This window comes from Cyrtonyx montezumae, unplaced genomic scaffold, assembly GCF_038088225.1.
Source record: "Cyrtonyx montezumae isolate F1298 unplaced genomic scaffold, pur_monq_1.0 scaffold_13, whole genome shotgun sequence".
In the NCBI taxonomy this organism is placed as follows: domain Eukaryota; kingdom Metazoa; phylum Chordata; class Aves; order Galliformes; family Odontophoridae; genus Cyrtonyx; species Cyrtonyx montezumae.
Window position 1 is genome coordinate 22,359,293 of NW_027071859.1, and position 25,417 is coordinate 22,384,709.

Here is a 25,417-nt window from a genome sequence, read left to right on the forward strand (position 1 = left end):
CCCTGTGAAAGATGTTACTTTCCCCTTCTCTATCACCTTTAACTAGCTGGTGAGAACTCAGACTGGGACTGGCAAGCTCACTGTGGGCATCATCTCTTTGAGTTACATGCACACTCTCATCTGCTTACAACAGTCTCACTAACAGCATAACCAATGTGGCATGTATCCCATCACATGGTGGGACCAAGATTTCCGCCCTCAGCTATGTCTTCTGAGAGGTTCATGTACGAACATGAGCCAGAATAACTGCTTTTCCCATACTTGCCAAACCCTAATGAAGCACTGTTGAGGAAGGCACTGATAGTTATGTGGCTGTTTCCATGCTGTCCTGGTTCATGCACAGGTTTTTCCATTCTTCACATGTATTTACTTGACTGAATCCAGAGTTAGGGCAGTGCTGAAGTATGGTCAACAATAAGAATCTGCTGTTGGGAGGTTGACCCATTGGGTGCAGCTGAGGTGGGAAGTATGCATAATGAATTGCTGTGGTGGTGTAAGGGACAAGGCTGGACAATGCCCTAAGAGTCCAAAACAATGCTCAAGAAATGTCCAGGTCATGGGAGGGGGCCTGGTGTCACCTGTGGTTTGGCCTGTGTCTGGTATTTCAACAAATCTTGGAACTGGAGCCAATAATTATAAATAGGAGCTAGAGGGTAACGTCCGTTCACTTTTTTTCTTTGATACTATAAATAGGGGACAGGAGAGGCCAGCCCAGCTCTTTTTCTCCTCTGCTGCTTGCCCCAGCTTCTCACAGCTGCTGCTTCCTGTCTTCATTCTACAACTTATGGAGCTCCCTGTTGGCAGGCTTGGTGCACTGGATCCGGGACTGGTAATCTCTATCCCCCTTTTTATCTCTTCTCTCTTTTCCCTCTCCTCTCTTAAAGTTGTTAAGTAATGCAAGTCTTACTTGAACTTCCTACAGAACTCCACAGCTTAGGCAGATATAACTGTGGGGGGGCTGATGCATATAGATATTTTATAGAAACCTCTTATAAAGCTGTTCTTTTTTCCTCTTTTGTTAAGACCTTGAGTATATTTTCACCTTAATCTAACCAGGGAGATTTGCGAATCCGGTCACCTCTCCCTCCCTTCATGGGCAGGACATGACAGGTGTGATGAGCGACAAGGCTATCAGGCTGTAGCAACCACTTATTACCTCCAGAGTAATCTTTTGCCTGTGGCTCTTGTCTCTGTTTGAACACTTGGTGTGTGTGTGTGTGAAGAACCAGTTTTCTTCGGCATAGGCAATGGGGGTCAGTTTCTCTTCCTCTAGCTCTGACTTCAACTTAAACCTGTTGAATTAAGTATCAGAGAAAGTGGACACACTGATCCCAGAGCTTGCACAAAGTGCCCTGTGGGAGGACTCTACTGATGCAATTTGTCATCTCAGTCACCTCTATTTTGAGTTGTATGTAACCTGGATTATCACTATGAGAACTGAGATAGTCAGCCCTGAAAGGTTTTAATTAAAAGTGATGCTACTTGATACTGAGATAACAACCCATAACAGTGAGGTGCCAAGCAGTTGCTAAATAGGCAGCTTAGTGAGAAAAACATTTTACTGCAGCTTTTCTCTGTTTTAACATATGTAGGCACACACTGTTTGGAATCCTATCTGCACATGGGAGAGAGAAAACTGTGGAATAATACCTTTGTTGACATGGATTGGTTTAGAAAATTTTTCCTCATTGCTGCCATTAATGCTAAAAAGTAGTAAGCGTAATCTATAGCAGCTGGTATAAATCAATGCTGTATTTCATGCAAGGAGTCACCAACTAAGTTTCCGCTGAGTTCAAAGAAAGCAACAGCCTATATCTCTCCACAGTTCAAACTCATGATAAGCAATTACATGGTCTTTATGATACAATGAGTTGTGTTACTGACAAATGAAATAGTTGAGGATTAGTGTCCTGGTTTCTTCCTAAGCTGGCTGAGAGTAAGGCAAAGGAAAAGCAGCACATTTCTCTGATAGGGTGTGCTCAGTGATCTGTGTTGGGATTGACCCTCAGTACCCAGAGCCTGCATGGACAGTGCTTTCACCACTGCTCTGACTAATTAGGAATGGGATTTTAGGGTGTGCAGTGGGCTCATTCAAACAGAATAGAGCAAATTTGAAAAGAAAAGCTGTGGGAAAGATTCCCGGATGTTTTAAACTGCCTTTCCTTTTGGTGCTTTGCCGAGTGTTCAGTGACATTAATAACTTCTGGGTTCCTGACAAGTATGTGGTGTTATTTTTTTCAACTCAAGGCTAGACAGCAGGGAGTGCTGAAAGAGATACAAGTCTGGTATTTTTGTACTGAACTGTAAGGACAAGACTTATGGCTATGACCCTAATTAAAAAGCTTGGCAGAGCTGGTGTGCTCGGAATAAGTTAATCTTCAATAGAGAATAGGGATTATATTTAACTGTTCCTAAATAGTTACAGATAAGTCAGCATGTGATCTCCTACTATTTTCAGACAGCTACTTTTGCTTACAAAGGAAACTATTGAAACTGAAACACTTGCTGAACCACAGCAAAATAGATTTTTTTTTTCAAAAGGTTTGAAGATACTCCAAGGAATGGACATATGGTAGCTTTCTTTCTTTCCTCTCCTGAACCAGTATGGACATACATTTGTAAAGTTATTTCCAAAGATCTGTAATAGCAAAGATTTTCATTTTGCTAGTGGCAGAGCAAATCAAAAGAACCGTATAGAAGAAAGGAGACACATAAACATACACTTAAGGAAAGGGTTTATCATTTCTAGTAAGTGATTCATCTGAGCTTCCCTGAACATGTTTGGTTGAATTCTTTTTCTTTGTGATGCATTATTGCACTCAGCAACAGACTTAACATTGCCCTAATTTTTGCCTTCTAAGCAAAACTAAATCAAAAAGCACACAACAGTTCTGAAGGTTACGATTCATGTGATGTACAGTTGCTGCATGCTGCTGGCCTCACTTTTTCTATCAGCTTCCATACAGAAAATTACCTGCAAAAATCAAAATAAAAATCAGGTGGTCTGATGTAATTTTCCCACAACTACAGTTCTTTATCTGTGGCAGTGACAATGTGAGAGATAAGCCCAATAAAAACAGTGCTAACAAGAAATTGTACTAAAAAACTGAGTTTTGGATTACAAGCCCATACATACAAACACACTCATACTCCTGCTGAAGGTCTCTGCCATTCCCAGCAAAGCATTCGGACAGCTGTGTTGCCAGCTGTGCTCTCAAAAGTCACTGCCCTTAGATTCTGTAACCTTCTGCAACACCGAATGGTCCTGTTGAAATTACAGAGGGAAAGATTTCCTTCACTCTCTGCCTTTGACTTCTTCAAGATCTTCTCATTTACTACCAAATAGAGAAAGAAGAATGACTATTTTTTACCTCTGCTTTTATAGCTTGGAAGACTAAAATTGTCTTGTAGCTGTTCATATTTCAAACTGTTATTTTTCTGCAATTTAGTCTTACATGTTATTGCCACTAGCAGCTTCAAAATACTCTGCTAATACTCTGCTGCACTTTTTTTTTCTTCTTCTTCCTGAATATTTTAAGTTCTGGCAATATTACCATGCAGATTTCTTCAGGTCTGTGGTCCAAAATCCTGGAGCTCATGGATCAGTAGTAGAGGTTGTTACACATCTTTTCAGATCTGCTCAGCTTTTCTTTGTGGTTTTATTATTCCAGCAATTTCCTCTTTAAATAAAAATGAGCACTCATCAGTAGGTATTTATTACTATGTTTATTGACATTACCCCATTCATTTTGACTCAATAAATGTGAATATTAAAAGAATAGATTTGGATGATAGTTCATACTGAATATCACCTGACTTTTAAAATTTAACCATTGTAAAATTAAGCTTGTAAAGGAATGCTAGATCAATGGAAATGAGATTGAAATAGGGCATGCAAAGTATGTTTACTGCAGTGAAAGTCAATGATCTATAGCCCTGCTTATCAGATGCGAAAATGCAGGTGAAATGCAATGTAAGTTTGTTAGTTTCCAGTCACTTGGAAGTTAATGAACCCAGAATGAAAAAAGCCTTCCTTTGATACCATGTGTTCATTCCCTGCATTCATTTGATTTTAGATATTTAAAGTATGTAACTAAACCATTGGACTATGCATATTCTGCATAATAAATTTTTACCAGAAATCTTTTCACTTGCAAAAGAACACATCCAACATTTAATAATCATGGATATGTGACTATAGCTCTATTTCCAGTCTCTATTTTTTTTTTTTTTAGCCTGGGCAAACAAAGCTGTTTATAACAGGTCTGAGTAATGATTAACGCATATGGAGTCCTTTTAAAAAAAATTATAGTCTGCAGCTTTCTGTTCAGATTTGTTTCTGATCAGTAACTGGAGGTATTATATCTACAGTAAATGGACTGTTACTGAAGCACAGAGAGCCCTGAAAAGGTGGATAGAGGCAGAAGAATGTGGCTCAAAAGTCAGATCTTGCTCTTATATTGCATTACAAGTGAAGTTTGGATGGCAAAGAGGCTTGACGCTAGAAGAAATTTGACCAAGGAACTTTATTCTCTTGAAGACAGTGGTTCCGCCAAGTGGAACAGGCTGAAAAGGAGTCTATATCAGGGCAAGTTCTGCAGGATACGAGGCTGCTGCACAGGAAGGAATGATGACTGCAGCTTTAATATTGCCTCCAGAGCAGCTATATGTTACTGTGACCAGTTCTGTGCCTCGGGTCCCCCTGGCCCCATAGACTGTTGTGCTGACTACTGGGATGCCTGTGAAAACGTCATTGAGCCCACCAGGTCCGATGAGCCTTGGCCACCTCCAGCATCAGGTGGGTATGGAGAAACGCTCAGATGGCGTTAGTGCATCATGAAAAGAATATGCTTGAAAGTAAAACTGCCAATTAATCTTCAGAGTGCATGCATCTTAAAAATTTGCCTACAGATATAGTGGTCAAACACAATGAATATGGAATTGGAGTAATAATTATGTTCGCTGTTATTTCTTTGTGTCTAGGATATATTTTTAGAGTTGGATAGATCATAACTGTTGGACAGAACCTCTACTCTTATGGCAGCTCAGCACAGGTCTAGATGAAGGGATGTGAATAGACTGAGGATTTCTGACAAGCATATTATTCTTTTTTAGTTTTTTATTACTCAGCTTGTAGTGGAAGTTCCCCCAGGGGTATTCTAATCTCATACTATTGGTCTTGGAACTAAAGATTGCAGAATGGATCCACAAGCATCTGGTCCTTACTTGGTTCCTGCAGAAGGTTCTAGAAATTAACTGGTGCTAAATGTTTAGAATTGTGAATTTTAAGCCTGTGCAACTTACTAGGATAAATCTGGCTGAAAATGTAGAGATTGTACCAAACTTTCAACAGAATAAAATTGAAATGATAACACCATGACATTTAAAAATAAACTATTTCTTTGGGGCATCTCTGGTGTTCACAGTCCTGCAGTTAGACCATAGGCTCTTTGGGAGGCTGTGCTCTTAAACCAAACATGCAGCCAATATCTGATAAGTGACAACGTCAAAAGTACTGAAGACTGCAAATAAACATGATTTTCCAAAGTGTTTCTAATCTTCTCAGAGAATATTGTTCAATTTGTGTAAATAAAGATATTTCTTTTGAATTTATTTAGACTGCAGTACTGTGTATAATTTCCAACAGGCTGGGGTTGCTCTCATGAGCTCTGCTTAAGCCCTGAGCACTGTTTCTGCTCCAGAGCTGAGAGCCTTAGGGTCTAGTTTTGCAGACTACTCATGGAAGGGAGACACTATAGAAGCTGCAGTAGTTTGCCAGGTGGGTCCGTGGACAGGTGTGGAAAGATTAAAACGTAACAGGAAGTTTAGATAAGGGAATTGGTGTGGTGAAATATTTTTACTACCTTTTTCAATCCAACTTTTGTTTCTCTGTTCACTACTATGTAACTCCTGGGTTATACATGCTTGCCATATATAACAATGATATTTTAACTATTTGAGCACCTTCATTTGTTCTATAGGTGAGCTATTACATTTAATTTACATCTTGCCTCAAAACAGGCTGTTGTTTTACTAGTCCTGCTTTGTTTCTTTGTTGCTGAAAAAACTTCAGCTTTTTAAAATCTGTTTATTGGATACTTGCTATACAAACAACTGAAAAGATAGTAGGAGAGCACCAAAGCAGGAAAAATACAGCAGAAAAAAGTATAACTCAGAATGAACTTTCTAGAACAGAAATATCTAAGAAATAGGGAACAGAGAATGAAATTAGAAAGAAAAAATGGTGAAAAAAGGACTGAATGTCAGAAGATAAAACAAACAATGAAGCACTTTTAGAAATACTGTAAGTGTATTGGCTAACTTTCACTAACTGAGACTGTGCTGCTGCCTTTGGCTAAGAATTGTTAAAGCACAACCAGCCTGCATACACCTGGAAGGTTTTGATCTTCTTGTTGCTTGTTTTGCTCTCAGTGCTTTCCGACACATGCTGTTCTAAACAAACCAATAAACTTAGGTGTTTTGCATGGGTTAGAAGGAATATCGGTAAAATGGCACAGTGTTGTATTTGTGTATCCCAATTTATATTTATGCTGCAGCACACAGCACAGGAAGGTATTGTGTGTGCCCTATGCATCTGTGTGCACCAGGCTGGGGGCTGCTCCAAATATAACTGTGTGAAACTGCTTTGACTTGGTCTTTATGAACCCAGCATTTAGTGTGCTGCAATGGCCTTCCTGTATCATTTCAGAAGAAGCTGTGCATGCATTCCTGCTTCATATGGGAGAATGGGCAGAAGTTTTGAATGTGGTGATGTTATTGGGAGAACTGTTAGAGTTTTGTTTACAGAATAAACTTACTATTTATTTGATCCTGCTGTTTCACTTACTCTGTTGGTACTAAAAGCCAGCACACAATTATTAGAGCCAACACAATAGATCTCACAGTCGTGATGTTACAAAAGAGACACACGTGTAGTATGTGATTTCACACTGCACAGTCAGACTGTGGCCTACATGTGTACATGTGGAGACATTTCAGTTACAAAACAGACTACATTGTTGTTGGGGCAGATTAGGTAAGAATTGTAGGAATTTGAAGACTGAACCAAGAAGCAAGTCCTGATTTATCAAGTCCACTTCTTTCCAAGCACGATCTTCACACAAGTCATCAGGCTGCACCTTAAAATGAATTAATTTCCCAATAATTTCTAACTATATCTCCCCATATATTAATATTCCAATCTAATACCCTCACGGCCACACAATCTGCAGTTTTTCTTATGCGGTGCCTTTCAGCTTTGATATCTCTACTCTTTGACACTGATGCTTTAGACACATCTACGGGCAGAAAGTACTCATGGCCTTTCAAGTCCTGATTTTGCTAGACTAAGGAAACTATGTTCTTAATCTTCAATTCCCTAAGCATACATTAGTAGGAAGCTTCTTTTGTACTTGTTCAGGTTAGCATTTTTTCTTGGATGTGGGTGGTGAGGGCTGCCAGCAGAGCTCCAGTGGGGTTTCCTCCTGTGTCTGAGACAATGCTTTAATACTTACTTCCCCTGGCTCTGTATGAAATATCTTGCTTCATATTTCCTTCTATTAACTGTCTCATCCTGGTATTGGGGCACTCTATGACAAACTGTGACACCTGAGTAATTTGCCTTGGGTATTCTCTGAGAAATGTCTCTGTTGCTAGCAGAAATTGAATTAGAGCAGACACTTCAGGCCTCAGAGAACTTGGGTGATACATATCTCACCTACATCTGTGCTAGATTACACAGTCTGCTGCATGACTAACAGGGCAAAATAGGCATTTATAATTAATTCATCAGCTCTAGTCCACTTCTGCATTTTGGTTTAAAATTAATTATGGCTTAGAAGTGAATATTTCTCTCCTGCCAATGAAGGAGATCTAGGTCACTGAGGCGTGAATTTGTGTATCCGTGCTCTTGTTCATCTTTCAAGATGGGAGATGGTGTTCCTCACGCTCATGTCAAGAAAATGATACAACACTAGTACAAACCAGTACTTTATTTTTATTAAGTACAGCTAGTACTTCATTTGTATTAAATATGACTAAACATGAAAATGGAGGAGAAAGAAGAACTTGGGAATTCGTTGTATGTAATCCCTTCAGTGGAGGAAGTGCCTTCATTTTTACCTGAAGGCTTACTGCTATCTGTGGAGGAAGCATAAAAAAAGGCTGTAAAGGAGAGCCCCAGATTGTAATTGTACTGTATTTGTCATAGGTACAATCCTACAGGCATTCTGGATCTTTCATTTAATTTTCACACTGAGGTGAAATGAATAATATATTTAGGTGAAAGGTCTTTTAACACATGCAATGTCTTTTCTCAGTGAAAGAAAGAAATAGAAGTAATACATTTGTTTCAGAAATTCATCACTCAGTTGGGGTATTATGCTTTATTTTGGAGAACAGATGAAACAGTTGCCTTGAAACATAACTTTCTATTCCACAGAGACAAATTAAACTCTGTCAAAGGAAAAACATATTACAATAATTTTGAAACAGGTATTTTTAAAAAATCAGTAACTGGAAAGACTGAAATCTATTTAATTATGTATTAGAAGATGTTATTTATTAGAAATGTATTGTTTTTACTTATTGCTATAAAAGAATTTTATTTGAGGGATTGTTTTATTAGATGTATAGAATAATTTTTCAGCATTTCTTCTGAACCTTTAGCTGATTTTATTTATTGTGAATAATGTACCTGGGGAAAAAAAATCATGCACCTACTGTCATTACTCAGAAGAAAGTGGAAATTGTTGATACTGTCTTTCACTTATGTAATGTATTCATATCGCATACAGCTGGTTAATTCAATAGTAGCAAGAGTTTTGACTTAACTGACTTGAAGAAAAATTTTTTTTTCACACATCTATATGTTATGTTGCCAGGTTGTTATAAAGATGGCCGATATTATGGAGAAGGAAGAATAATTAAAGACAACTGCAATTCCTGGTAATGTTTCAGAGAACACAAAATTGAAATTAATTTAGCATATGTCATGAAACAGCAATTAATTTGGTGAACATCCCTAAATTCATATTTAAATGTAATCAAATCACAATGGTTGGAAGAGTAGTACATCGTTAAGAATTTTTAGAATTACTCTACAGCCAGCATAAAAGATTGGTGAGGGAGGATGGACTTTCTAATCCAGATGTCAAAACGTGAGTAATAATGTCTCCTCCTCACTGGCCTAACATCTGTTCCTGGTCAGTCTACTGGCTATGAGTGGAAATGGTTTCATTGTTGGTCTGTAAACTTACCTGAATACAGAGAAAACCAATATCATTAAAATTTGGGGAAATATTTTTATAGTATTTTCCTCTGTTACTTTGGCAAAAGTGGTGATCTCTATTTTATAAGGGGATAATTTAACTTAATTTAACTTAACGTAGAAAATAGATGAACTGTTTGAACAACCCATTCCCTGTCCTGAGACACAGGCATGAAGCAGTAGGGATGCTCTGTTGCTATCCCTGGCAGTTGGTTGCCTGAGTCACTTCCCTGTTGGCCCTACAGCTCTGAAGTCAGGGCAGCCCAATATGCTTCAGTGGCATCCAAATGAGGTTGGTGCTCCATCTGCCCTGAACTTGTCTCAAGATACTTGAAGAAAGGAATCTACAGCCATGGAGCTCCTTTCTGGTTCTCCAAAGTGAAACTTCTGCAAAACACCTGATTTTCAGTACATCATTTTTTGAAATTGGCTTGGCCTCATAGAAATCAAAGCAAATTTTTTCAAAGATGAGATTTTCCACAAGCTGTAACCTTCCCACCTCATCCCAATTAGGATTCATTAGGTAGTGAAGTGGCATTATGTATGATTTTGTTTTCATAATTACCGTGACATTTGTAGTTTAGGCTTTTCCCCTTCGCCATTCTTCATTCTGCTGTAAAAGAACGATTTATTTTCTGCTCAATTATATTCTTGCCCTTTCAGCAAATGCGTCCAAAGTAACTGGAAGTGTTCAAATGAAGTATGCCTTGTTCGCCCAGACTTGATTCAACACATCAATTCTGGAGATTATGGGTGAGAATACTTCTATTTTAAGTAAAAGTATTATAGTATTCTAATGGTAAAGCTTTTTAATAGTAAAAATGCTAGTATTGTAATCCATTCAAAAGCTCATAGCATGTAAATGCAAGTTACAAGCTACGTGGCTCTCTCTGCCCCTTCCTTCCCCAATTACACCCTGCCTATGTGATAGTAAATATACATCTTTGAAACTTCTAAAACTCTAGCAAATTATAGGTTTTAAAAAAGAAAGATACTGAGTAAAAAGATACTGAAAGGTCCTGGTAAGAGTCAATATTGGAAATACCTATCTAAAATATTCTCCAAATCAGTTAGGAGCAATATATATATATATATATATATATAATTTCTTACCCACTTTCAGGATGCTCATTCTACATACCAGAACTTTAGGTAGTATTGGAAGAAGGGAGAATGGGCCAAAGGAATCAAGATATCAGAACTTTGTGAGTCTCAATGGTTTTCTTGCTACTAGTTCTTACTCCCTGCACTGCAGAGCAATGCCTTGGGAATTGCTTGCCTAGCAGCTGAGGTGGTAAATTCACCACTGAAGTCTATGGACGTACTCAGGTTTCAAACTGTGACTCTATGCTGAAACATGTTGTATTTCATTGGAGTGCTTCAAATTAAGGAGTTAGGACAGACAGCAGCCGCCACAGGGTAGTTAAGACCACCTGGGAGACACAGCTTATGCAGGTGTTTACATTCTCCACTGACTACAAGCAGGCCGAGTACTGAGGCTTTTCTTTTAGACAGTGTGAATCCTACCTCTGTCTTCCACATACACAAGCAAGCAAGAAATAAATGAGTAAAGAGAGCACTCTCTCCTCTGACTCAGGCTTTCACCAGTAATATAATTCTAGTTTGCTCCAAATGTGTATAAATTCTTTTCTGTTGTGTATATGTTTTGGGGGGGTTAATGCTAGGTTCTGAGTTTAGCCTACCTTCCTCAGGTAGAGCAGGAAGGGAGCAATTAAAGACAGATCTTTCTCTGAATATTTGTTGCAAAACAGATGGAACAGCTGGGCTTTCTGTTGCTTCAGTGGTGTCTCACAACTACTGCTGGTGCTTCAGTGTTTGAAGGCAATGTAAACCACTATGTAAGCTGTTGCCACTTGGAAGTATGTGAGCACAACTTCTAGACAACTTTAATTGCTTTGATCGAGCACCTTATTTTTTAGTATTTCTCTGAAGCATTGCACTCTCATATGCTGAAGGCTGATACAATCCTGACCTCAAATCACCAGTTTTCATATCGTGTTTTCCAGGCTACATTTACCCACATAGGAATAGCCTCATTCATACCTAATAGAGCGTCTTGAAACGTAATTCAAAACATTTATTTCTAGATGTTATTTTTAGTGGCATTCTCAGAGAAGGAGCAAGATATTATGGGCAGTATTTCTAACCTTGCTTTGTTTGCTTGTTTTCTGTCTGTGAGGAAGATGGAAAGCTGACAACTATACTCAGTTCTGGGGCATGACACTGGAAGAAGGTTTCAAAAAGCGCTTGGGCACGTTACCTCCATCTCATTTCTTGCTGAACATTAAAGCAATTCCAGTAAGTATTGTGTGCAATTGATTTATTTCTTGTTAATGAATTAATTTTGTGGAAAAAAACGTGGACAATTATAAAGTTGTGATTCAGGTATCAAGCACTAAGTGCCTTCATGTTGCATGTGGAACTCCTAGAATAGTTTTCCTGTCCAAAGAAAGTGTGACCACATCCATTGATACCAAACGAGGAGGTGTAAAAACATCCATGGGGTTTTGCACCAATATTCACTTCCCAGTGTTAGAATAGTTTGGGTTAGAATGTACCTTAAAGATCATCTAGTTCCAACCCCCACCTGCCATGTGCAGGGAGACTTTTCACTAGACCACTAAATTGTTCAAAACCACATCTAACCTGGCCTTGAACACCTCTAGGGTTGGGGAGTCCACAGCTTCTCTGGACAACCTATCCCAGTGCCTCACCACAATCTGTGAAAATAATTTCCTCCTAATAATGAATCTAAATTTCCCTTCTTTTAGTTTGAAGCTGTAACTCCTTGCAGGAGTAAGATAGATTTGCAAAATGCAGTAACTGTAACACATTTTGGCTTTTGGTTTTCACATAGATTGGGCAATTGATGACATTGGAATATCTTTTTGAAGTCAACTGTTCATGATTGCTTTGTATATATAAAGTAGCATGGTTTCCACATGGGAGGTGTTGCAGGGAAAGCAGTACTTAGCTGATAGTTGACAAGGAATATGGGAGAGATGGGAAGGATCATGTGCTTCTGCAATAATTTTGATGATCCTAACACTTTTTGCTTGAAGCAAAAGACAAGCATGCTCAAAATCATACCAAATAGTATTGCCAGAGCCAGAATCCAACAGAAATTGGGCTTCGCAATATGCCTCATGTGCTCTGCTAGACTACTCTTCTCAGCCAGAGAAGGATTGATGTCATTTGAAAATGTTCAGTCAAAAAAAAAAAAAAAAAAAGAGAGAAAATAACATAACAGATTTTAGTGCAATATTTACTGTGGGAGAATTGGTGCAAATTACTGTTGTGCAACATTGAGATTCAAGATAATTTGTGTTTTTACTGTTATTCACTTTTATTCTTGAGAAATACAGTGTAAGGATGATAAGGCAGGAACAAAAAGTAGGTATATTGCACCAGCTCAGAGACTGACATTTACTCTGACTTCTACCTCTTCCCACGTTAGACAAATAACATCTAGGGAAACAAGAAAGGGAAGGGTAAAATAAAATTTTTACCATAATTTCTCTCTTCTATTCAGTTTGAATTAGTTGGTCACTCAGTAGTCTTTCATTATATCCAGTCCATTGATTCTTTGTTATTAAGCTTTCTGTAGCTTCTTTGACCAATGCGTTACTTAAGGCCTTTTTTCCACTGCCACATTTCTCAGGCACATGTTCTCTAACTGCTATCTTTTTATAAAATCTGTGAGCCATCACTCAACTATGTTTGGCCCTTTCAGAAAGTTCCAGGAGCTCGAATGTATTCTCCAGAAATCCAACTCCATGTATTTATCCATTTAACCCTCAGGAAGTCCTGGAAGTTGCTGGAAGCACATGCTTTGCACAGGAGTCTAAGAAATCTATCTACTAAAAGTACAAAGTAATAATCTCTGTATGACTTTTCCAACTTCTGCAGAGCTCTGGACTTACAGAAAATCAGTCTGAATTGTACAGAAGCCCATCTCCAACCTATGATTTCTCTGCAGAAGCATCAAAACTTCCTTATTTATCCCTAGGGTCTCTGTCTTGTATTGTTTTGATGTTTTGCTCCAAAATTTTCTGTGAAGCTTCAAGTCTCCCTAATCATGCTCCATTCTTTAGTTTCCTAGAGGAATATCACCTCTTTAGTGTCCTTGTTCTGTCTTGGGAAAATTTATGTCTGACACATTTTAAAACGAGGAGGCTCAGAGGAGACCTTATTGCACTCTACCACTTCCTGAAGGGGGGTTGTGGTGAGGAGGGGGTGGGCCTCTTCTCCCTGATAAATAACGACAGGACGAGAGGGAATGGCCACAAGTTGCGCCGGGGAAGATTTAGATTAGACCTGAGGAAACATTTTTTCTCTGAAAGAGTGGTCAGGCACTGGAATGGCCTGCCTAGGGAGGTGGTTGAGGCACCATCCCTAGCGCTGTTCAAGAAGCGTTTAGATGAGGTGCTAAGGGATTTGATTTAGTAGTTCAATGGGTAGGGATGGTGATAGGAGGATGGTTGGACTAGATGATCTTGTAGGTCCTTTCCAACCTAATGTACCTATGAACCTATAAAACATACTTCTATTCATTTAATTAGTAGATAATTCCATGTGAAACAACAATTATCAGGATCTAAGCATTCACTGAGTGAAGATGTAGTAAAGCATCTCTCCATAGCTGTCCCTACATCTGCTGCTACTGCATGATCTAGCAAGTTCATAGCATGGATCAGGCTCACCAGGGGTAGAAACAAATTCTTTCAGTTGTCAGACCAACAGCAGTCATAGGATCAACTCCAAGGCACTTTTTAAGATTCATATAATAGAATCTTAATAGATTTTCAACTTACTTCTGCTTCCCCTTCCATGAAAAATTTTCTGAAACTGGCATTTTGTGAAGTATACTAATACATTTTTTAAAAAGACTGAAGTAAAAACCAAGTAAGTTTTATTAAAGTGCTTCTATTAAGCTTTTGTATCCAGGTGTCTGCTCAGAAGAGAGTAAAAAGATATAAATGATGAGAAATTCAGAGGTGAAGATTTTTTAAAAACATTTTTTTACGAGACTCTTCAAACCGTAATGGTTTGGCCTTCAAATGACCTTGTTGAGTACTAATTTACCTGCAGGCTGAGGAACTGCTTACTTACTGTACATAATATAGGGCTAATTAATTGTTTTTGTGTTCTCTGGGATTATTACTGTCTTTCCCATTTTGCAGGTGAGAAAACTGAGAGTCATTTGCTCAAAGCCACATACTTTGCTGATAAAAATGTCACAATTAGTGTTTGAGAGTTTTTGGCTCTAGTTAGTACTGATCTGATTAAAAGCTGCTCGATTTGCCAGTGGAAAGCTGTAGTTATCCATTCATTAAATGCCGCACTTTCTGATTTGAAATAAAATCAATTTCTTCAGTGTGCTACTGGTCTACTGTCTCGGAAATAAATGACAGTACCTGGTAACCAAGGGGTTGCTGTTTTTCACTGTGTCTTCAGGATGCTTGAGAGAAACAGGCTTTTGTATAGAAGAGACTCTTCACTCAATTGTGTGGGGAGAAAAAAATATTCTAGATTATAAAGGACTTCTGTGTTAAACACTTCATATCCAGAGCAAACTTTTAGTTCTTAGCAGTATTTGTTTGTGGAGTACAGGTTTTTCTGTTGTTTCATTGACTGACGTACCCAACTGGAAATCTGCTTTTATAATATTACTGAGTAATAGAGGTACATTTCATCTTAGGAAAAACACAAACTTTTTGCAATTGCTTACAGGGCTTTTAAAATCACTGTTATTGCCTTTACAAAGACTCATGATGTCCTAGAAACTCCTCTTTTTTTTTTCAACTCTAAAAAGAATATTGCCATTTTAAAAAAATATATAAAGGAAAATGATTGCTTTCTCTCTCTCTCTCTCTCAAAAAAAAAAAAAAAGAAAAAAAAAGCCACAGAACTATTTCCCTATTCCCAAATTTGCAAATTCAGTTACCTCCACCTTTCTTTTCTCTGCAGGGCCATCTAATTCTTCTGAAGTTGTAGCTGAAGTCTGAGTATTTTATAACCCGCTACCTTCCCCTTTTGGCCAGACTGGCGGACTCTTTTAAACCTTCACACATATTCACTGTATAGAATAGCTGTGAAAGTTTAAAAGAGTTTGCTAGTCATTTTCCTGAATCCATTGTGCTGTGTAATGGTGGACTGTGGAGCATACATTGAAAAACAATTGTCTGGGCTCACCATTTGTCAGGGAACAACAGCGCTTCTCAATATTAGGGTAGCAGTTACTTGAACAAAAAGCTAATGTTTCTGGCTACAGGTCAGTCCTTCATTCCTAAATGATAGGGCTGAAGGCTAATGAGGGATTTGTTCTAGGATTTGCAATTTGAGGCTATTAAATACATTGGCAATAGCTTAAGAGATATATAAATTAACATATTGGCTCCAAACAAAGATCTATTTAGAATTTTCTTTTTCTCACTTACCTCATTCAGAGCATAAATAGTCGTTGCTCAAGGAAGTGTGCTGAACAAAAGTTGCCAAATTTGGCTTATTTACTTCTTGATAGTAAAAGAAATATTATCCATCTGGGATTTTGCCAGATCTTCAAAATAAACCTTGTGCTTGTGTTTGCTCATTAATCGTAGAGTCACAGAATAACCTGAGTTACCACAGAGGTCACTGAGTCCAGATCCCAGCTCCATACAGGAACACTCAGAATTCAAACCCTTCGTCTGTGTGTGTTGTCAAACAGTCATTGAACTCCAGCAGCTTGAGGCCATGCCTACTGCCCAGGGGAGCCTGTCTCCCCTTCAGTGAAGGGCGTTTTACTGATGCCCAACCCAACTTCCTCTGATAAAGCTCCATGCCATTGCCTCAAGTCAATACAATTCCCTGTGACTTCAGGAAGCCATCTTGCAATAGAGAGTGCAGTGATTCAAGGGTTACAGTTTTGTCCATCCACATCATTTAAATCACCAGACACTTCTGGAGGGGTTGGAACTGCAGTTTTCTGTTACTAGAAGCTTTAGAGTTGTGATTTTGTTCACTTTGATGTCTACATGAAAAGGGCAATATAGTGACGATTTAGCAAGATATTTAACTTCACAGTCTTTTCATGCGTATTATTTGTGGCTATATGTCCCATATTTCTAACAAGATTTTGAAGAAAACAGACTTTTGATAGCAATTAATGAAAGTATTAAGATTAATATCTTAGCAAGATTAATATTACTGGTTTGTTATATGTGAAGGTGTAACATTCAGAAGAAGATAAGTGACTTAAGCTCTTGCAGTATACTTTAAAAGTGAGTAATGGTATTTAGGACTCACAGGCTGTACATAAACTTATGAATCTCAAATGCTTCAGTTACTGGGTCTGGGGCAAGCAGAGACTGTATCAATCCATGTTCTGGGGCTGAGTCCAGTTTCATAGCAGATAAATGAGTCACAACCTTATTTTTCTCTCACTCATTTCTCGACTGTTGAATTTCTGTGGGAAGAAAATCGTGATATACAAGCTGAATGAAAATGTTGCTGTTTCCCAGTGCACGACAGAAAATGATCTGGACACAGCCAAAGTTGTGAAGTTCAATTTCCCAAGTAGTCCTAAAAAAGCCTGAAAGAACTGGACTCAGATATTAAAATTGTCTAAGGGATAGGTACTTGATCTTGTAAGCCACACAGGCAATTTAGAATAGTAGTACAGCAAGGACATTCAGAATCATAAGACTAAGGATAAGTAAACCAAAATAAAATAAAGGATTTTTAACAGGATAGAAGTCTTTGTTTCCATTTGTGAGTTTGCTAGTAACAAAGAAATATCAGGGAGTGTTTTTTGGGGGAGCAGGATCTCATATTTTGTATATTGTGTTTTCCTCTGGAATAGCTGCTGTGATCAATTGTTTGAGACAGATTTCTAGACTGGATGGCCAAGGTCATTGTATGGCCCCTGTGCAGCATAAGCACCCTGTGTTATCCCATTGTTTTTAATTGTTTAGTGGTTTCTTCATGTCAAACATAGGGCAGATCTTTAGCAGTTGTACCAGATGGCTCCTGCATATGTGGGTATTTGTGCAATGCTTAAAGGGCATAAATTAAGACAGAAGGATAAATATGCAAAAAATGACCGTTCATACGGTTTTACTGAACAGGCCATGAATTCATATCAACTCAACACCATATTGCAAAGCAGAAAGAAAATCAGTGTTTTTCATTCTGGAATGAGAATAAGTGCTGGAAATTGCAAATCTCTCTATAAAAAGGTGATTCAATGAATTTACCCTCTGCTGATTCCCCACTGGTAACTAGAATTTCATATTTCCAACCAAGTGGAAAGCATGTCAAGATGAATAAAGTAACAGGTTCCTAACTTCATTATGGTTTGCAGCAGAATGTTTTTCCTTCCAAAAATGTCAGCTGGGTCGTAGCTGACATGTTTCATAGGGAAATGTTGCTTGAGATAAAAATCAGATAAAAACTGGACAGGTTACTCAGGCTGGCAGCTTTGGAGCTCAGCTTTCCAGCACAGCTGGTGGAATGCCAGAAAGACTCCAGTTATCATGGCAACCACAGCACGCAGGCAACCACCACATGAATGCTTGGTAAGTCACAGCTGCCAATATTTGAGGCTTCCTCAATTCAAATATTATGAACGTTTAGAACAAAAGCAGGGTGATTTTGAAGACAAAGTTAGGAAATGAAGCAGACACACATCTTCTGCATTTCTTTTTAGGGAAGTTCACTTCCAGAAGAAAAATTTCCTGAGTTTTTTGCAGCCACCTATGCATGGCCTGATTGGATTCATGATCCTTTGGACCAACGAAACTGTGGAGCATCCTGGGCATTTTCAACTGCAAGTAATATTCTTTTTTTTTTTTCTCCTTTCAAAAATATTATGTATATTACATGTGTAATGAAAATCTGTAATGATTAGTAATGAAGTAATTTCAACTTTCTGCTCAGTTTTTGTTAGCAAAATAATTAAATTGCTACAGTTTTCTTTCTAAGATGTCCCAATTTAAGCTGTAGAGATTTTCCTTTGCTTTTCATAAGTTTTTGTATCATGTGGAGACTTCTTTTGTGACAGGACATAGGAATGAATTGACTAGTGCAGTTTATCATTAAAAGTGAAGTGACTCTTATTAATCTGCATTGTTTGCTTGCACAGCAAGCATGCTTGACTTGAATGTTTAAAACAAGTACATTACATTATGTGGATATATACACTTATATGTCTGTGCATTTCCCATTGTCTAACCCTTGCTATTCAGATAATCAAGCGTAAACTTTTCAATGATTTTGTGAGAAGAAAACCCTGAATTTTCTCAGGCGTTTGTGGAAGAAAACTGTTTTCCAATTCTGTAAATAAATCAATATCAGTAGTGAAATTCAACGTCGTGATAAAATCTCTTGTTTTATGAAAAGGGGACATGAGTGTTTGTGTCACTTTTTTGAAGAAATTATAGTGTTCAGTTTGGTTCATTTGTCTTCTAAAGAAAGAAATCTCACTATATATTAAGATATCTAGAGATAGGGACAAAAAATTTGCAGTCAAACTTTACAACCTGATCTGAACACCAGGTCCTTATAGATGCAGGCTTCTACTTTAAATCACCACATAAGGAAGAAGTATCTTATTTTCACTTACAATTGAGTTAATCTGTCTGTTTTTAACCCATGAATAAACATTTAAGTATTTTGAATCAGGACTATCTGATCATGTTCAGACTATCTCAGAAAGAGAATTTTATGTGGATCCCACACTACACCTTAATATGAATAATTCCAAATATTTTTCCATTCAGATAACTATGTACTTCCAATCTATATTTTCTTTCTATTTTATTTTTCTTTTATCCTCATATAAATGAAAAGATGTAGAAAAGAAAGAAAAGGTTTTCAGAAATTCAGCTGCAGAGTGCCGGGGAGCATTTCTCTGTAGTTTGCTCCAAAAGTAATGTCTGCTACTTATTCTCATTGGAAACTACAACACATAAAGAGCACAGTAACACAACTAGCTAGAGCAAATCCTCAGGTACAAAATCCAATTTCAATATTGTCACCACCAGTCGCCAATTTGTGCAGATGACCTGATCAAGACATTTCATTCTGTGGTGTGACTGTTGTGCGTGGCCATCCAGAACGTGGCTTACCTTTCATATTGCTGTTGCCACTGCTGAAATGTACCACCCACCATCTCACTGTGCTCACTTCCAATGTTTTGTCTCCATAAACATTCAGCAAAAGTCACTGAACATCTGTGGGTGCAATTCTTTCCACACGGAGGAATTAAATGCCACGCCATTGCTTCATACACACTTCCATTGTCTGATGACATTGTGCCCCTCTGCTGCCATCTGGAACACAGCAACAAAATGTAATTGAATACTGGTGGGAAGGTTCAGCCTCTCCTGCCATGTCACCAATATCTGCCTCTAATTTTGTGGATCGATATAATAAAATGGGAGGCATTACTTTCAGAGCAGCCTTCATATCTTCAGCTGAAGTTAACTAGTGATTAATATGCAAGTAAAAATACAAATATTATTATATGAAATTATGTAAAGATCTCATTTTATATTTAGATATATACTGGTATATCAATTAATTTATAATATTACCGCTAAGGTGCTTCACATTTTTACAATTCTTAAAATTCTAACATATAATATCCCAATTCTTTTGTAAAAATATCTACCCAGACCGAAAGTACTGATATATTTCAGTCACTCTTTCACAACAACCACCTAGAAGCTCTGAGTAATTATTTGGTTTTGATAACACGATTTCTTTCAAAACAGGTGTTGCAGCAGATAGAATAACAATTCATTCTGATGGTCAAATCACAGACAACCTTTCTGTTCAGAACTTGATCTCTTGTGATACCAGGAATCAACATGGGTGTAATGGTGGCAATATCGATGGTGCTTGGAGATACTTGAAAACACATGGGTAAATATTTTATTTATACATTCATTTTATCTTAACTTGAACCAGTCAATGAAGGTACATGTGTTATAATGGTAATTTCTGATCTTTTGTGATGGAATGATTTAACTCTGTCTTAGATCAGATTACCTGTATTCACCTCATGAGGACAATCACACTTTAATGCACACCTTTTCTAAAACACCTTAGTGACGTCCAGGAACTGGGAAGCTTTCCCAAAGAAGTAGGTGAAGCCTCTTTTGAACGAGACATACAGGGGCTCTTGCTGTGAAAACCATTCAGCTTTCTGGCTCCCTTTCTCCAAGCCTCATTATATCTCAATTTTTCATTATGGTAACCACTCTAACTGCAAGAAACACAAGAAAAGTCTTTTGTTTGTTTGTTTCTAGGAAAATATCATAAATGCACTCAAAACTTGTATTGTGTTTGGGATAAATGCTCATTATGTTAAACAACCTTGAGAAAGCAACCAGTTACATGAAACAATATTGTAAACATTCGAAATTTTCAAACATTGTCTTCAAATGAAACAAGCTGTAATCATGTTAACAATCCACAAGCCCTACATGAATATTTAGAAGCTTGTTGAAATGACAAGTAATATTCTATAGAATCACAGAAATTGCTTAGTTTGGAATAAAGGTTGGTAGTTTCTTTTGTTTTGTTTTGTTTTGTTTTTCAGTTTGGAGGTCACTTGCTCCAAGTATGAATAATTTAGAAGTTAGATAAGATTTCTCATGGTCATGTCCCCTGTCATGTTTTGAGAATCTCCAAGGATGAGGTTTCCATAGCCTTTCTCACAATGTCCCTCTGTTCAATCATTCTTATAGCAAAGAACTTACTTACATTCATTTTATCTAATTAGTATCTTCCTTGGCAAAACTTGTCACTGGTACCTTTCAGCTGTACGTCACAAAGACTCTTGTTCCTCTGTGATTTCTTATTACATAGTTGAAGACAGTAGTTAGAACAGTGTTTAGCCTTCTCCAGGCTGAAAAAATCAATCTTCCTCAGCTTCTCCTTGTATATCACATGCTTCAGTGTCTTAAGCATCTTCGTGGCCCTTTACTTGCCCAGCCTGTCATTGTCATTATTGTGGATTCCATAACTGAACACAACATTCTAGATGTAAGCCTACAAGTGACAATTTGATGGGAATAACCCCTTTTCACAATGCCTTGGCAATCCTTTTGCTAACACAAACCAGAACTGTGTGTCTACTTTTGTTGAGAGGGCCCACTGTACATGAAATTTTATCATGAAACTTCATGAAATTTCTGTCAGCTCCTTTCTCCATCTTCTTAGTGTCCCTATGAACGACAGCTCTGCCCTCCCCCATACTGACCACTCACCAACAGTCTGCCATCCTCCGTAGATTTGCTAAGCATGCTTTATGTCCCACTGTCAAGGCTTTTAAGGAATGACACAGTATTAAGGTAGGGAATGTCACTAGTAAAGAGCCACTAGTTACTTTATCTGTAGAACCTGTATCAGGACAGTCCAATTCAGACAGTTTTTGGCTTTGGAACCAACTCACCCGGCCTCACTCTCTCACAAGTTGAGCTAGAAGTTGCTGGAAGTGTTGCCAAAGTCAAGGTAAATTACACACTATGTTTTTCTTATTCTTGGTGGAGCTAGTCATGTTATTGTAGCCAGATTACTTCATCCAGCCACCTCATCATGGAGACTCGTGATTTGCCCTGGTGAATTCATGCTGTCTGTTCCCAATCAAGTCCTTGACCTTAATGTACCCGGAAATGGCTTCTAGGAGCATTTGCAATAACTGGATTTTATATACTCTATAACTGTTCAGATGTTTCTTACATTCTATAACTCATCTGTTTCTCACATAGGAAAACATATTTTTGTGCTTCCTGATCCATACAATAATCTACTTCCCCTCGCTTTCATGTACTCTCATCTCTTAATCTTTCTTTCATGTTCCTCATATCTGTAGGCAGAGAGATCTCAGGTCTGCTGTCTGTCAACTTTTAATTTTAGTTTATAAACAAGCAAACAATCCCTGAACATATCAGGAGAATGTCAGATGTGCTGCATCACACGTCATAGTTGTCATGGTAGCCAGAGGATCCAGGTGAAGACCAAAGCAATGTCATTCACACAGATACTGAGTGTATAAAGCAATCATTCTGCTTGTCCTCAAGTGTACCAGAACAGTGAACTATTTTTGAACTGATGAGGATTCCAGGGCTTGAACACTGAACTGGTTTTGACATTTTTTGAGTGGAAGACCCTCTAGGCAAGTGATTACAGTGGAAAATAAAGGACTTCACCTTGGTAAAGGCCTCAGCGCCTCACTTAGGTAAAGACAAGGGTTTCATTAATTAATAAATTAGTTATGACTTTACATTTTAAGCAACTGAACAGGGTCCTTCTAATCTGTAGCTCATACTCTTTACAGAGTAAATATAACTCTAGATAGAGATGTTTGTCTACAAGGTTCATAAGTTCATAAGTTCATAAGTTCATAAGGTTGGAAAGGACCTATAAGATCATCTAGTCCAACCATCCTCCTATCACTATCTCTACCCAACTACTAAATTAAGTCCTTTAGCACCTCATAAGGATAAGAGTGTTAAGGATAGGAGTGTGGGATTTAGCAGTCTAAATAAGGTAAAAGATTAATTTCAATCAGTATTATCTCCACAGCGGTTGGAGATAGCTGTTTTTTAAAAGGAATGGCCTGAAGAATGCAGAAATAGGGTAGTTTCCTGGGTTTCTGTTCTCCTTGTCTTTTTGCTCAGTATGGATATATCCACCATGACCCTGTAATAATAAATTTCCTCTTATTCCAGGAAGCTGACTTTTTTTTTTTAACCTAAAGCAGTGTGGTTAGTGACACAAAATGTTCTCCAGAGGCACTTTAGGTATACAACAGTTAGTTTCCTTCAATAAAGAAAAGAAGGTATGCTGTATGTATGAAACACTTTATTTACCCAGTTGTATCTATACTTCAGATTTCAAAGAGTGTTCTTTGTTGCTCATTTGCCTGACACCACAAGGTATTCACCAGAGTTTTTTCAACCAGCTGCCTGAGTAACCCATTTGCAGAGCAAACATTTGAAAGTTCTCTATATACCTGAGAAATCTCTACAGTCTGCAGCCATCTTCTCAGTCCATCACACATCTTTCTTGTTGCTCTGGAGCCTGCTTCAACACATCACTGCACTCTTATGGATGTTTGCCCACCACCTGTATTTATCCTCAATTATTGATTCACCATCAAAGTACCAAACTTGAAAATATATCTATGTACCCATTTTTATAAACAACATTTCTATATCCTCATTTGTGTTCCTCAAGTCCAAAGAATATTTCAAGTCCTCCTCCAGCAGTTCTAGACACAAATAAAAGAAAAGGTCCTTCAGGATACCACCATAAGGAAAAGTCCAAAGAGTGCGGACAGATACTGAAGGAACTCAAGGATGGCTATACATGTCTGAGCAAGGGTCCTTCTAGCCTCAAGGACAAATGATATCACATTTATCTAAAAACCCAAACAAAAATAATCATTTTGGGTCACTAATGTGGATCACTAAATCATTTTTCTTTCTAAAGCCTACAGTCCTTTATTTTCACTATGAAAAATTGGAAATGCAGGGTATAAAAGTCTGAAATTCTTTTGAATGAGTCCTGAGAAATAGTGCTTGCTTCCTCACACTTACAGGTAACTTATTTTGTGAGCCTGTATATCACAATCAATTTTCTTTTTCTCATAATCTCCATAGCCTGCAATAGGTAGAAAGCACATTGATTTTCTATGTGGGGCTGTAAATTTTCACAGCAGATGTTCAATGCTATCTTAGAATTCCTCATTTTCTGATTTCTGAAGTGTGCTTATCTCCAGTTTTTGATATATTTTCGGGAAAACAGAGTGATGGTCTAAACTATCTCAGTGAAGTCAATGGAAGATTTCCATAGAGCTTGATTAGGAGAACTTTCATAAAAACTGAGCACGCAGTTAACAGTGAAAACTGCAGTACGAGTAGCTCATCTGCTGTCTTATTCCTTTTCTCTCTGTCTTTCTCCATTAATTAAAGAATGTACATTTATTTATTTCTAATTACTCTTAATTTTAAACATCTCAATTACAAGTAACAATTTGTGAGGAATTAATTTGGCTTGAAAACAGTTTTTTTAAATCTGGTGCTGGAAATTACAACTTACAATCTTAATGAATGAGAAAGAAGTATTTTATTTTCAGGAAATAGAAGATTATACACTTGAATGCAAATACTGCTTATAATCAGAACCTGATCTGTTTCATATCTTGGGCTCTTAGCAGGGTATGATAAGGATATGATTATTATAGGTTTGGCCAATTTATTGGTAACATAATCTAATATTCTAAGTGGCACTCTAATTTCTCAGTCAGACACATAAATACAAAGAAAAGAAAGGCACTGATAAAGTTGAACAAGTATGACTTCAGATGAATTTACCAAGAATGTCTCAAAACAGGTTTGTGCTGCTTATTTACATATATGCTGACATAAATGTGCACCTAAACACATTGCCACTTTTTTTTAGTTTTTCTTCTATGAGTCATAAGGCAAGGCCTTCTCTCTTGCTTATTCTTAAGTGTTTTGGGATTACTGCTGTGCTGATTCTTCAGTATGTAAAAACAATGTGTATATAGATATATAGATACATTATATATATACGTGTGCACACAAAACAAACTGTTATTTCTACACAGCCATTGAAATAAAGCGTAATCAATTTTGTAATAAGCAGTAACAACCCATGTACTTGTGGCCTACGTACTTATTATTCCTGAGTTGAAATTGGGAGTATAGACTGTCTTCAGATATTTTGGAAGGGGTTGATCGGTTTTGTCAGTGAGTGGACTGAAGATCTAAATATCAGCCAAATTACTCTTAGATGGACAGTTACTTCGCATGGAGGTAGTTACTGCTTCTTGCAGTTCTTGGGCATGTTGGTCTACTTTGGGAGGAAGAAATTTGCAAGAGAAAAGACTTTTTCCTCAGACTCAATTGCTGTACCATCAAATGGGAAAATACCAAGAGTAGCTGAAGCACACTGTGCTAATCTCACAAAAATCCTGTCGGATAAGTAAACACAAGCAAATCTGATTATCCTTCAATCTGCGTGAATATAGAGTTTGTTCTTCAGATTCAGCAAGTTCAGTTCAGCTGGTGAACTACTAAAATACAAGGGCTGCTCTGAAGGTAATGCCTC

The 25,417-nt window shown here is 37.7% G+C and overlaps 1 protein-coding gene across 4 annotated transcripts in view; it reads left to right on the forward strand.

The window, feature by feature from the left end:
* The first annotated feature begins 745 nt into the window (after positions 1–745).
* The window catches only part of TINAG (tubulointerstitial nephritis antigen), a 48,674-nt gene continuing 24,002 nt past the window's right edge, over positions 746–25,417 (forward strand). For 3 of the 4 annotated variants that reach the window (XM_065730818.1, XM_065730822.1, XM_065730821.1), the window contains exons 1-6: positions 4,349–4,798; positions 8,883–8,946; positions 9,932–10,021; positions 11,473–11,587; positions 17,979–18,102; positions 20,047–20,197. In XM_065730818.1, coding sequence (XP_065586890.1) covers positions 4,429–4,798; positions 8,883–8,946; positions 9,932–10,021; positions 11,473–11,587; positions 17,979–18,102; positions 20,047–20,197 — 914 coding nt within the window. In that variant the 5' untranslated portion in view covers positions 4,349–4,428. Of the gene's footprint in view, positions 830–4,348; positions 4,799–8,882; positions 8,947–9,931; positions 10,022–11,472; positions 11,588–17,978; positions 18,103–20,046; positions 20,198–25,417 lie in introns of those variants that run through there. The other variant, XM_065730820.1, reaches the window with a different exon arrangement.